We start from the raw sequence: 14,796 nt of genomic DNA on the forward strand, positions 1-14,796 counted from the left end.
CATGAGCCTCCATGCCCAGCTTAGACTTTATTTTTAGAGCAATTTTAGGTTTATGGAAAAATGAGTGGAAAGTACAGAGTTCCAATATACTCTCTTCTACTCTCCCACACAGACTTTCTTCTGTTAGTAATATCTGGCATTAGTGTAGTACATTTGTTACAATTGAGTTAATATTGATATATTATGATGAACTGAAGTCCATAGTTAATGTTAGGATTCACTCTTTGTGTTGTGCATTTTATGGGTTTTGACAAATGTGTAATGAAATGTATCCACCTTTACAGTATCATACAGGACAGTTTCACTGCCCTGAAAGTTCCTTATGCTTCATTTTTCCATCCCCCCCCGTGACCTCCCTCCAAATCCCTGGCAGCCACTGCTCTTTTTATTATCTCCATAGTTTTGCCTTTTCCAGAATGTCATATAGTTGGAATCACACAGTACATAGCGTTTTCAGACTGGCGTCTTTCACTTAGCAATATGCATTTAAGTTTCCTTCCTCCATGGCTTTTTGCAGCTTGGTAGACCATTTCTTTTTACCCTGGGTAATATTCCATTTTGCGGAGGTACTACAGTTTGTTTATCCATTCACCTACTGAAGTATATCTTGGTTGCTTCCAAGTTTTAGCAATTATGAATAAAGCTGCTATCAACATTTGTATTCAGGTTTTTGTGTGGGCGTAAGTTTTTCCATCATTTGGGTAAATACCTAAGAGTGCAATTGCTGGATCATATGGTAAGCCTATGTTTAGCTCCATAAGAAACTGCCAGACTGTCTTCCAAAGTGGCTAAAATTAAAATGGCCATACCAAAGTTGGTGTGAATGTGAAGCAATTGGAACATTGCAGGTGGGAATGTAAAATGGTACAACCACTTTGGAAGACAGTGTGGCAGTTTCTTACTAAGCTAAACATATTCTTTCCATGTGACCGGCAATTACAGTACTTGGTATTTACCCAAATGAGTTGAAAAATTTATATTCACATAAAAATCTGTAAACAAATGCTTATATTAAACAGTAAAACTGTAATTTTAAGGGTATATCTTCAATCTCTACAAACAAAAATGTGCAAGTAGTTACTCCCTAAAACCAAAGCCTGAATTTCGCCTAAGTCCCCAGCTGAACTTACATTTAGTTGCCATGTAATACCACATGGGATATCAAGATCATCAACCTAGCTCTGTCTTCTTTTCCTTTTTTTTTTTTTTTTTTTTTTTTTTGAGACAGACTCTCACTCTGTTGCCCAGGCTAGAGTGCAGTGGCGTAATCTCGGCTCACTGCAACCGCCGCCTCCTGGGTTCAAGCAACTCTTATGCCTCAGCCTCCTGAGTGGCTGGGACTACAGGTGCACACCACCATGCCTGGCTAATTTTTATATTTCTAGTAGAGACGGGGATTCACCATGTTGGCCAGTCTGGTCTTGAGCTCCAGACCTCAGGTGATCCACCTGCCTCAGCCTCTCAAAGTGCCAGGATTACAGTCATGAGCCACCGTGCTCAGCCTTTATTTATTCATTGATTTATTTTTTATTCCTATCACTATGTGAAGCCAGAAATAAACACTTCTTTGATGGCTTGTTTAGGTACATTAGTAAAGAGCTTCCCCATTTTAATAACTCCACACCATTATCTCCAAAATGAAGTTTGCAAAAGTTGCTGGCTATCTTGTCCATGTACTGTGGTGATTCTGTTTCAGATCTGTTGACCAGAAATGTCTCGGATTTGGGGTTGTTCATTAAGAGTAAACAGCAGCTATCGGACAACCAGAGGCAGATATCTGATGCCATTGCTGCTGCAAGCATTGTGACAAATGGCACTGGGATTGAGAGCACATCTCTGGGCATTTTTGGGGTGGGCATACTTCAGCTCAATGATTTCCTCGTGAATTGCCAAGGAGAACACTGCACTTATGATGAAATCCTCAGCATCATCCAGGTTTGTGCCTCTCTTGTGTGTGTGTGTGTGTGTGATGCCTCTGGCTATTCTAATAATTTGCTACTAAATGTTTATTCTTTCTATACTTCTTTCCAAAGCCTTTAAATCTGGGACAGATATACAGTTTTGCTTTTTTTTGTTTTTTGGGGTTTTTTTGAGACGGAGTCTCACTCTGTTGCCCCGCTGGAGTGCAGTGGTGTGATCTCGGCTCACTACAACCTCCACCCCCCAGGTTCAAACGATTCTCCTGCCTCAGCCTCCTGAGTAGCTGGGACTACAGCAGGTGTGCGCCACCACGCCCAGCTAAGTTTTGTATTTTTAGTAGAGATGGGGTTTCACCATGTTGGCCAGGATGGTCTCAATCTCTTGACCTTGTGATCTGCCCACCTCGGCCTCCCAAAGTGCTGGGATTACAGGCGTGAGCCACTGCGCCCGACCTTGTTTTGTTTTGTTTTTTTAACAAAATACCAAGTATGGGCTGGGCGTGGTGGTTCACGCCTGTAATCCCAGCACTCTGGGAGGCTGAGGCCAGTGGATCACCTGAGATCAGGAGTTCAAGACCAGCCTGGCCAACATGGTGAAACTGCATCTCCACTAAAAATACAAAAATTAGCCAGGTGTGGTGGTGCATGCCTGTAATCCCAGTTACCCGGGAGAGTGGAGCAGGAGAATCACTGGAACACGGGAGGCAGAGACTGCAGTGAGCTGAGATCACACTGCATTCCAGCCTAGGCAACAGAGCGAGACCCCATCTCAAAAAAAAAAAAAAAAAAAAATCAGCCAGGCATGGTGGTCCACGCCTATAATCCCAGCTACCTGGGAGGCTGAGACACGAGAATCGCTTGAGCCCAGGAGTCACAGAGGTTGCAGTGAGCTGAGATCACACCACCGCACACCAGTCTGGGTAACAGAGCGAAACCCTGTCTCAAAAAAACAAACAAAAAACAAGTATGTAAGTGTTCTTCTTTAACATATTATTAGTGTATTATTACATATTAATGTAGGTCCCAGGCTTTCTCTAACTCAGTAACTATTATAAGGAGTCGGTACATAATTTTTTCTTGTTATTCTAGAACATGCAACAGATTTAGTCTAGGTTTTCAACCTCATTAGTCATTAAATGAACATGTACTAGTTCCTACTATGCTGGCTCAGTTTTAGGAGGTGGGAATAGAGCAGAGAATAAGATAGAAGTTCTGGTCCTCAATGCAGTTTACATTCTAGAAGGTGAGGCAGACAACAAAGATACGATGTAATTTCAGGTAATAATGGGGTAGGGGAAAAACTGAGTCAAGTAGAGGAATGGAATGATACAGGAGGTGGGCTGAGGAGAGTAAGCAAAGGCCACTTGGAAGAGGTGGCATTTGGACTGAGCCCTAAGTCAATAACCAGTTTGACGGTCTCAGGAAAGAGCATTCCCCACAGGGAGCCACAAGGTCAAAGACCAAGACAGCAGGAAGCTGGGGGTTTATGAGGAACCACAAAAAGCTGGTGTACTGTGAGCTGCACAAGCCAGGCAGAGAATGGCAGGCATGGCAAGGGCCCAATCATCCGGGCCTTTTAGAGCATGATAAGGAGGTTGGCTTTAGTCCACGTGAAATGGGATACCACTGAAATTTTTGAGTAGGGGAGTAACATGATTTGATTTTTTTTTTTTTTTTTTTGAGACAGAGTCTTGCTCTGTCACCCAGGCTGGAGGGCAGTGGCGCGATCTTTGTTCACTGCAACCTCCGCCTCCCAGGTTCAAGCAATTCTCCTGCCTCAGCCTCCCAAGTAGCTGGGATTACAGGCACACAGCACCATGCCCAGCTAATTTTTGTATTTTTACTAGAGATGGGGTTTCACCATGTTGGCCAGGCTGGTCTCGAACTCCTGACCTCGTGATCCACCCACCTCAGCCTCCCAAAGTGCTAGGATTACAGGCGTGAGCCACCGCGCCTGGCTGATTTATTTTTTATGAGATTACTCTGAGCCACGCATGGTGGCACAAACCTGTAGTCCCAGCTACTCAGGAAGCTGAGGCAGAAGGATTGCCTGAGCCCAGAAGTTTGAGGCCAGGCTGGGCAATATAGTAAGACCCTGTCTCTAAAACAAAATTTTAAGTGGTTACTCTGGCCCCATTGTAAACTGTGCGGGTGAAGGAACAGACGCAGAGAGACTGCTTAGGAAGCTATCATAGTAACCAGCAATAGCTGGTGAAGGTTTACACTACAGGGTGTCAGCAGAGAGGAGTGGTGTGGCTCCATGCAACAAATGAGTCTAGGTTTCAACCTCCCTCATCACCTGACTGGGTATCAGTGTATTAGTTGTCCAGCAGTTGGATTTGATCACTGAAAATGCTAAAATTGTGAGATTACTATCACACTGTTGAGTGCTCATTATGATATTACTAGATACAGGCATGGCACTAAGTGCTCTATGTGAATCATCTCAGTTCACCTCTCACCAACTTTATGGTAGCTGCTATTATTACCCCCATTTTCACCTGGATAAACTGATACACTTTGTTTTCATAGAAATCAGCCTCCTTTTCTCATTCTCTCCTTTTTTCTATTAAATAAATATGCTTAGTATAATAAACTCACATATAATAAATGTTTTCTTTTGGACTAAAAACTACTTCTTACCACTACGTTACTAAATTAGTTCAAATATTTGGTTTAGATGTTTCCTGATGAAAACAGAACAGCTTTAAAAAATGATGTGGTGGTTTCTTTCCCCCTCTTAGTTTCCTTAACCTAAATAACACTTTTTTTTTTTAATCCCTTGCAGAAGTTCGAGCCTAGCATCAGTATGTGTCATCAGGGACTAATGTCATTTGAAGGGTTTGCAAGGTAACTTTTAAAATATCTTTTGCCCATCTTTTAAGAGTAGATACATTTTTCCCATGCAGTCTTAAGAAAATTTGTTTCCCCTAGGTTTCTGATGGATAAAGAAAATTTTGCCTCAAAAAATGATGAGTCACAGGAGAACATTAAAGAACTGCAGCTACCCCTTTCATACTATTACATCGAATCTTCGCACAATACCTACCTCACGGGCCATCAGCTCAAAGGCGAATCCTCGGTAGAACTCTACAGCCAGGTACAGGGAATGCCACTTGGAATGTGGTTTTTATTAAACCTAATTATTTACGTAACCCCCAAAGTCAAAAAAACCTGACCCCAGACTCCTTTGAAGAGCTTATAGAGTAAGCTATTACATGTCAAATGTAAGGAACCATGATGTGTGGGAAAACTGGCTATACTACAGCAGTCGTTTTCTTTACTTCTTTTGTTTTGTTTTCCCCCATCTATACTTAACCTTTATTCTAGGCTGAAATGAAAGTGTTTGTTTGAGACTCAAAGCTTTTAGATCCTAGTTAGTCTGACCTACTCCCACTAAAATTAGATTTTCCCATGGGAAAATTATCTAATCATTTCTCTAACTGCTAAATAATATATTGTAGTGGGAAAGCATAGTAGAAAATGCAGCTTCCTATGTACTTATTCCCAAAATATTGTTTGTTTTGCTTTTCAGTTTGTTAAATAATCAATCTATCCCTATGGTAACCAAAAAAAAAAAAAAATGCAGAAAAAAATCTACACAGACTGTAGGCACTGTCCCTACACATTAAATTCATCAGAATGTTCTTTGAAACTCAGTAGGTTCTCTAAACTAGAAAAAGTACATCCTTTTGACCTAAACATCCAACTTGCAATGATCTGCATGTCCACTGCCTCTCTGCTGGATGGTCTGCAGCTTCCTCATCTATTCTGCCTTTTTTCTTAACTCTTTCAAGAAGGGTCAATTCAGTTGGAGCTAGGCAGGGAATATAAGTGTGTCATCGTGTGTGCACGTGGGTCCAGGTTTGAAAACTACAGGTGTATTGTTTACATAACCCCAGCACCAGTGAGGTTTCTTTGTTCTCCAGATTAGTCCAGATATTCCTCAAAGCATGGAGCAATTTTTTGTCCCAAAGCTTGCTTAGCGGGAATATGTATTTTAAACTCTATTTTCTAAGGAAACTTTATTATGAATGAAGATGTGTTCTTAGAGTAGTGATTTTTAAAATAGAAGTTCTGTCATGGGGCCTCAGCCCCCCACACTGAGATGAGGAAGCCAGAGAGTAGGAGGGGTGCCATATGCTACCCCATTTCAGGTAATGTACTACTCCTCTACACACTTTACATATTGGCCCTCCATTCGCACACAGAATGCCAAGTTAAAAGAAGTTTGAAATCCATTATTCTATAGGAATGAAATTAAATATACATATAAATACAGATACTTATATATATTTCATATACACATATGTAGGTATATACATATACATGCATGTACATATATGGGTAAGTGCATATATACATATCTATGTATATTTATGTACTTGTGTGTATCCACATTTATCCCAGGAAAGTAAACAAGGACCAGTGTCCTGGCTTTAATTTCTATTTCATTCCTCTGTTTGACTTCAAACAGTTTTTAAACCTCTTAACATCACACCCCAAGGAGAGACTGTCACAGCTTTTGAATAAGGCACAAGAACCCCTCAAATAGACTCATAGATGTGATTAAACCTAGTGTGCAGGTAGATCCCTCTTACTTCATTTCCAACCCCTCTCCACTCTTCCTTAGCCCTTCCTAATTACCTCTTAACATTACTCCATGGGGCAAATGGGAAGTGAGAATAAGCCCTGTTCTTCTCATCTAGAATTTCCAGCCCAGGTTTTCCTTTTCTAGCCATATGTGGAGATCTAAGGTTACACAGACTTTGGTGAAGACCTTTAGTCCTTCAATGCTGAAAAGCCATCTCATCTGTTGCCAGTTGCTGAACATTATTCCTGGTCTGGCAGGGGCACCACAGAGATAAGCAGCTTGGTGTTCCAGCCACCATTTTACATAGCAATTTCCAGCCTAAGGCACTGCACCTCTAGATACTCTAGCTGCTGAAAGAAGCAGATAGCCTTGAGATTCTAGGCCACTGACTATGCTGTAAAATAGGAAGAATATAGCACTTATCCCATATAAAAGTGTTAAAATGAGAATCATTCCACTATCTGAGCTTAGTTGCAGAAACTCTAGTGGCCACTAAGCCCCAGTAATGGATTGCTGTCACACAGAAATAGTTATGTGCATTCTAAAATCAGTGGGTAGGCACATTTACAGATGTATCAATTTCTTGGCTTGGGTCACTATTCCAGTATGTAATAATTTTTTAAGATGATGTACAGATAGATCTATGGAGGAAGAGGTTGCTTCAAGCAAACTTTATAGAGTTGCAACCCAAGCACATGTATTGAGCTCTGCTTCCCACTTCAGATCCAGGATAACAAATAGGTATCAGCTCATCTGATTCTTTGGTAGTGTTTTCTGGAGCACTTTAATAAAGAGGTTGTGAGCTAACATATTAAAGCTTAAAGGACAAGTGTGCCTAGCTTGATTACTGATGTCTGCTGTGGGTATGGGAGAAAGGAACCATTTATGGATTATTTGCCATCCTGCTGTAGTTGCTATTCTGGAATTAGATAGCCAGGCAAATCCTTGATAACTCTGCTTCTACTCTTCTTACATGTTATGCATTCACAGCAAAGATGTTTAATCGTGGCTTAATTTGGGTCTTAAGGGAAGTGATTTTATGCTGATTGGCTTGCTGTAAATGTTTAGCCAGTTCATTAAGGACTCAGTGGCCTTATTTTCTCTGGGCTGTGGCATCAGCATTTTCACCTCCATTGATGTCTACCCAGATAGAGCACTTGCCTGGCTCTCTAATTTGATGATGTGCCCTTTCAAGGGGCCAAAGTTGCTAGGAAAATGGCCATATGGTTTTGCTATCAAATTTTACTTTCCTTTAATATTCAGCTCTGGTAAACACTCTTTCTACCTTAATCTGTTCCCTTCCTTCCCCACTCCAGATTAATTGTGGCCTTTGGCAAAAATGCCATGTTTGTTTTAGACCATTTGCCCTTCTGCTTTAGTCCTGAGTGTAAACACTGCCTGATATGTAGAACTACATGCTGGGTTTAGTTCGAGGCTTTATCTCCAGGTGCTCACCTGGGGTGGATTCGCTCATTGATCACACAGGTCCTTTTGCAAGGCTGTCGAAGTGTAGAATTGGACTGCTGGGACGGAGACGATGGCATGCCCATCATTTATCATGGACATACGCTGACAACCAAGATCCCCTTCAAGGTAATCCTTCATCATTTTCTTTAAATCAAATCACAAAGAGACATTATCTTTATTTGTCTTTTTTTTTTTTTTTTTTTTTTTGAGACGGGTTCTCGCTCTGTTATCCAGGCTGGAGTGCAGTGGTACCATCTTGGCTCACTGCAACCTCTGCCTCCCAGGTTCAAGAGATTCTCCTACCTCAGCCTCCCAAGTAGCTGGGATTACAAGCCCATACCATCAAGCCCAGCCAATTTTTGTATTTCCAGTAGAGACGGGGTTTCACCACGTTGGCCAGGCTGGTCTCAAACTCCTGACCTCAAGTGCTCCGCCCACCCCTCAGCCTCCCAAAGTGCTGGGATTACAGACGTGAGCCACCGTGCCTGGCCTTCATTCTTCATTTAAATCAGTGACTTGACCAAATTACACCTTAGATCAAGGGTCTTTATGCTGGGTCTAAATGAAGACTTCCCAAAAGTGTTTGTTGTATCATGTGGAATGTGCACATGTTCATTTTTCTGGAGTTAATCTAGAACTCTCATTAGATTCCCCATTCAACCCAAGTTAGTAACCATTACCTTACATTAGTTAGCATGTAATAATATTGTTGCAATTTTTACATAATATGATATATAAAGGCAAGGTCTGTTTTCCTGCTATAGGAATTAATGGTCATTTGTCCTGGTGTCATGCTGACAAAGGCCAATGTCAGGAGTTAGGAGATGGTTAAATAGTTAGCATTATAATGTAATGAGCATCAGTTCCACCTGAGAAGATTGGTCACCCAGGAAGACTGATCTCACTGGATTTGTGTTTCAAATTCTGGGTAGCTTATTAGTTCAGTTATGCAATTACTACCTTCATTCAGAGGGTCTTAGGCTATGTAACATAATTTTTCTCTGAACTGTGGCCAGGTTGTGAAGGAATATTATTTTTATTTTACATGTAGAAATAGTGGCTAAAATGCATTTTCTCCTCAACTTGGTTTCCTATTTAGCATTCCTAAAACTCCTGTATGCTATATTGGCATGTGCATGAGTTGATAACTGTGTTTACATATACACATAAATATATGTGACATATGTCTTATTGCCTCAAATAAATTATAAACTCTTTATAAGCAAGAAAGTATTTTATGCTTAATTATGTTTGCTGCTATAACTAGGACAGTGTCTTTTACCTGCAATATACTCTATATATGTATACAGAGAGAGTATATGTATATAAATAGATTTGTTAAATTCAATATGATAGTTGTTCCTTATAGTATGTGAACAATACTCACTATAAACAGTTTAATGTCTTTCTACAAAATGGCCTTATCCTCATGCTTCATTTGAAAATACGAAAACCATCTTTGGCCAGAGTCTGCTGCATGTAACAATTGAGATGCTTTCTGTGGCTATAATTACCCTGCCTTCTGACCACCTTGACAGATATCTGGACTCTAATGAGCTGTTTTGGCTCTCATAGGAAGTGGTTGAAGCCATTGATCGCAGTGCCTTCATCAACTCTGACCTGCCAATCATCATATCAATTGAGAACCACTGTTCATTGCCTCAGCAACGAAAAATGGCAGAAATTTTCAAGGTGAGCTCTCAACGAAAAGGCAGGGTGGTATGTTGGCCCTTGTCTTGCAATTGTCATTGGGTTGTTCTGTTTTGTTTTGTTTTGTTTTGTTTTTTGAGACAGAGTCTCGCTGTCTCACCCAGGCTGGAGTGCAGTGGCACAGTCTTGGCTCACTGCAACCTCTGCCTCTGAGCTTCAAGCGATTGTCCTGCCTCAGCCTCCCGAGTAGCTGGGATTACCAGCATGCGCCCCCATGCCTGGCTAATTTTTGTATTTTTAGTAGAGACGAGGTTTCGCCATGATGGCCAGGCTGCTCTGGAACTCCTGGCTTCAAGTGATCCACCCGTCTCGGCCTCCCAAAGTGCTGGGATTATAGGCATGAGACACTGCACCCAGCCATCATTAGGTTTAAATGAGGCCTTTGTGGACTATGCTGCAGTTAGACCTTGGCTGTGAAGCATATACAGTTAGGGTCCCACAAACCTGAGAAATTGGGCTGTTCTCAGAGCCTGGGCCCTCTCTGGGATGGTCCCTATTTTCAACTGGAGTGATATAAGTATTGCTCTCTGGTCTCCTTACCCTTTCCAGAAAGCCTTAGGAGATTAGGATAGACCAACTCTCCAACACTTCTGGTACCACAAGTCAGGGATGCCAGGATGTCATCTGTCAGTTGTATGTGGAAAAGCTGAAAATATCTCAGGGCAAGTAAGTCAAATCTTATAGGAGAAGATCATCTTTTTTTTTTTTTTTTTTTTTGAGATGGAGTCTCGTGCTGTCACCCAGGCTGGAGTGCAGTGGTGCAATCTCTGCTCACTGCAAGCTCTGCCTCCCAGGTTCACACCATTCTCCTGCCTCAGCCTCCTGAGTAGCTGGGACTACAGGCGCCCACCACCATGCCTGGCTAATTTTTTGTATTTTTAGTAGAGATGGGGTTTCACCATGTTAGCCAGGATGGTCTCGATCTCCTGACCTCGTGATCCACCCACCTCGGCCTCCCAGAGTGCTGGGATTACATACGTGAGGCACCACACCCGGCCAAGAAGATCTTCTTATATCACAGTACAAAGATCCAAGTTAGCAAAGAGCTTAGACTGGCCAGAACAGTTGCTGTGTTAACAGTCAGTCCTTCCTTATATAAGGGAATGATAATGTATCAGGGGAACCTTCCCCCAGTGTTTCAACGTAGGTTCTTTCTATTTTCCCTAAGTGTCAGCCAGTCTGAGATATAAAGAGAAAGAATACAAAGAGAGGAATTTTACAGCTGGGCTGCTGGGGGTGACATCACATATTGATAGGTCCATGATGCCCACCTGAGCCGCAAACCCAGTAAGTTTTATTAAGGATTTCAAAAGGGGTTTACGAACAGGGAGTAGGTCACGTGCTTCAAGGGACAAAAGGCAGAGCAAGGATCACATGCTTCTGAGGAAACAGGACCAGGGCAAAATCAGAAACTCCTGATAAGGGTCTACGTTCAGTGGTGTACGTATTGTCTTGATAAACATCTTAACAGAAAACAGGGTTCAAGAGCAGAGAACCGGTCTGACCTCAAATTTACCAGGGCTGGGGTTTCCCAATCCTAGTAAGCCTGAAGGTACTGCAGGAGACCAGGGCATGTCTCAGTCCTTATCTCAACCGCATAGGACAGACATTCCCAGAGCAGCTGTTTATAGACCTCCCCCCAGGAATGCAATTCTTTTCCTAGGGTCTTAATATTATATTCCTTGCTAGGAAAAGAATTTAGCAATATCTCTCCTACTTGCACGTCTGTTTATAGGCTCTCTGCAACAAGAAAAATATGGCTCTTTTTGCCTGACCCTGCAGGCAGTCACACCTTATGGTTGTCTTCCCTTGTTCCCTAAAATCACTGTTATTCTGTTCATTTTCAAGGTGCACTGATTTCATATTGTCCAAACACACGTTTTACAATCAATTTGTGCAATAGTGGTCCTGAGGTGACGTACATTCTCAGCTTACAAAGATAACAGGATTAAGAGATTAAAGTAAAGATAGGCATAAGAAATTATAAAAGTATTAATTTTGGGAACTGATAAACGTCCATGAAATCTTCACAATTTATGTTCCTCTGCCATGGCTCCAGCTGGTCCCTCCATTAGGGATCCCTGACTTCCCACAACAATAATGCACCCAGATTTAGAAGCAGATATTCCATTATACTTCCCCCTTCCTTTAATTACAATTAAATGCCTCTACAGAGGCATTTGTGGAAATGTGGCTCTCAGTGGGAAGGAGGGGCACTGACAAAATGTCCCCAAATATTAATGCCAACAAAACTAATTAACTTTTCATATTGTCCTGGCCTAAGCTTTGATTTTTTTTTTCAATTAAAAAATAACTCAAGGCCAGGCCCAGTGGTTCACACCTGTAATCCTAGCACTTTGGGAGGCTGAGACGGGTGGATCGCTTGAGCTCAGGAGTTCAAGACCAGCCTGGGCAACAATGGAGTTGATATAAGCATTGTGTCTGCTTTCCCTCCACCCACCTCCTTGACAGACCCACATTCTGCTTTGGAGATCCATGCTCAAAATGTCTGTGAGAATTGTGTCTGTGGTTCTTTACACTATGTGGGTGCAAATTCTACCTATGTCTTTGTCCCTACTCCCTACCCCCTCCAAAGTTTTATCCTTTTGACTTGACTTCATCTGAAACTAACCTATTCTACAAACAACAGCCTCTAACTGATTCTCTGTTTTCTTATTTAATACATCAGACCACAGAATATTTTCCTAAATAGTTAGAACTGACACCAGCTGCAGAGTGGCCTCGACCTCTCCTCCTGTCCTTCTAAACACCTCCCTTCCTTTCAGTAAGAAACTGTGAAGGGGGCAGGAGCAGGGGACAGCTTCTTTCCTAGTTCCTCTTCCTAAGACTTTTTAAATAATTCAACCAGTCTAAAATATCTACTATATTTACGAAGTGTACATATATTTATCAATTATAGATAAAAGGCATTGATTGCATGTTTTCCTTCATTTTTTTTAGACTGTGTTTGGAGAAAAGCTGGTGACTAAATTCTTATTTGAGACTGATTTCTCAGATGATCCAATGCTTCCTTCACCTGACCAACTCAGAAGGAAAGTTCTTCTTAAAAACAAGAAGCTAAAAGCCCATCAGACGCCAGTGGATATCTTAAAGCAAAAGGTACTCCCCTCTTGTTAAACCAGTTATGAAAAGGCAATGTGCCTAGAACAAAGAAAAATAACATCATTCTAACCTTTCAGATGACCTGCTGGTTTACTAGTTTTTCAAGACTGACTTTCCTTAAATGATAAATTTGATTTTGGGCTTTTCATTCCATAGACCAATAAATTCTCTCATCTCACTCACCCAAGATTTAATTTGTGGAATTGTTCCCACATAGAATATACCTCCGTTATTTAATTTATTCTGGGTGGGATGAAGTGTGACTGTTGTGTCTGAAACTGAGCTTTGGGGGTTGTTCATCCCATAATGGCTGCTATAGTCCCCTTTAGGGAGAGTCCCCTTAGGGGAGCCCTTGGCATGGGGCCTGTAGTAGAAGCCCAAAAGCCATAGCCCTGTGATCCCAGCATATCACTAGTTTATGCTGCTTGGGCCCAGATCCGGACAACAGAGATCTGGGCCCAAGCACGACAAACCCACCTGTGTAGGAGACCCTCGGCTCAAAGGTCTGTGAAAAAGTTCAGGTACAGAACACTGAGTCTATTTTCCAGTCTGCACCTACTTATCCCACAGGATGACAGCCGGCAAAACTATTTGTCCTACTTAGGAGGGCACTGTTGGTCCTAAAACATCACTTTGGAAACTAGCCAGCTACAGACTTGCTCTCAGGCTGGCTCAAAGAGTACAGGCACATAGATGCTAAACATACGGAAACCAGTTTCTTTACAAACATCCAAACCTGCATATTCCCTTGAAGTGTTTGTGTCCTCTGAAGGTAATACATTACCCAATTTGAAGATCACCCATGATTCTGGGCCAAAAGTTGCAAAATCAGCCACCTTCAGGGGCTAAGCAGGAAACATCAGTGTGAAGAGCCAGCTGGATACAGGACAGCTGGAAGTCGTGAGGACAGGAGTGGAGTGTGCACGCCGTGTCAATGAACAGCTCTAATTCAATTATTTTAAAACACTGCACCAGCCAAACAAGTCAGGTCTGGAGGGCCACCAGTTGGAGACCTCCAGTAGGTCTACCTTTATCCAGATCTGCACTTCCAAATCTGCTCCAGGTGACCTTGCTTTTGCTTGGGTTTCAGAGGCCATGGCACCTATGCTGATGGGCCTTGTTACAAAGTTATTTAAATGTTAGCATGTATACTCTACCTGGCCTTCCTCAAATGCCACATCAGTGACTGACCACCCAGCAGTGGTGCTTTTTCTTCTAGAGCCCTGTTCATCTGTGCTGTTTTCTTTATCCAACAATTCCTGCCCAGTCCTCACTGCCAGGCAGATAAAGCTGCTAACCACACATACCACTATGGTCTTCAAGATAAATGATAAATATGAATGTCCTTGCCTTTTCCATTCTGCGCACAGTCATTTGCAGTTACTTATAAGGCCTTCATTCCACTAATGAACAGAAGTCTTTTTTATGTTAAGCCCAAATCTTCCTTCCTGTTCCTCCTTCTCATTGGCCCTCCCTCTTCCCTCTGCAGCTGTACAGACTAATTTTATATTTAGAAAGCTATCATGTGTTTCCCCATCAGCTTTTCTTCTCCAAGCTAAAAATTCTTGTTGTGCCAACTGTTCCCGACAAGATATGGTTGCTAAGACTCTTTACTTACCATTAAGATTATCGTAGATATTCTTAAATTTGTGGATATTCTTGAATTTGTCAATCTGAAAATGTGATTTCCAGAACTAAATCAGTATTCTAGGTAGTATATTACAGCACAAGAACAGTGAAACCATCACCTCCCCTAATTTGAACTTTAAACCTTTGTTAATACAGCCTCAGACTGTCTGCTTTTCAAAAATTCTTGGCCAGCCACTGTGGTTCACGCCTGTAATCCCAGCACTTTGGGAGGCCGAGGCAGGTCGATTGCTTGAATCTAGGAGTTCAAGACAAGCCTGGGCAACATATCAAATCTCCATCTCAACACAAAATATAAAAATTAGCTGGGCATGGTGGCATGTGCCTGTATTCCCA

General features: G+C 41.9%; 1 protein-coding gene across 5 annotated transcripts in view; it reads left to right on the plus strand.

Moving 5' to 3' along the window:
- PLCE1 (phospholipase C epsilon 1) overlaps positions 1-14,796 on the plus strand; it is a 334,371-nt gene that overhangs the window by 266,920 nt on the left and 52,655 nt on the right. For all 5 annotated transcript variants that reach the window (XM_063710326.1, XM_055352517.2, XM_063710327.1 and 2 more), the window contains 6 exons: positions 1,697-1,935; positions 4,708-4,769; positions 4,854-5,019; positions 7,999-8,106; positions 9,556-9,672; positions 12,652-12,810. In XM_063710326.1, coding sequence (XP_063566396.1) covers positions 1,697-1,935; positions 4,708-4,769; positions 4,854-5,019; positions 7,999-8,106; positions 9,556-9,672; positions 12,652-12,810 — 851 coding nt within the window. The remainder of the gene's footprint in view (positions 1-1,696; positions 1,936-4,707; positions 4,770-4,853; positions 5,020-7,998; positions 8,107-9,555; positions 9,673-12,651; positions 12,811-14,796) is intronic.

The sequence above is a fragment of the Gorilla gorilla genome, chromosome 8, assembly GCF_029281585.2.
Source record: "Gorilla gorilla gorilla isolate KB3781 chromosome 8, NHGRI_mGorGor1-v2.1_pri, whole genome shotgun sequence".
Classification (NCBI taxonomy): Eukaryota; Metazoa; Chordata; class Mammalia; order Primates; family Hominidae; genus Gorilla; species Gorilla gorilla.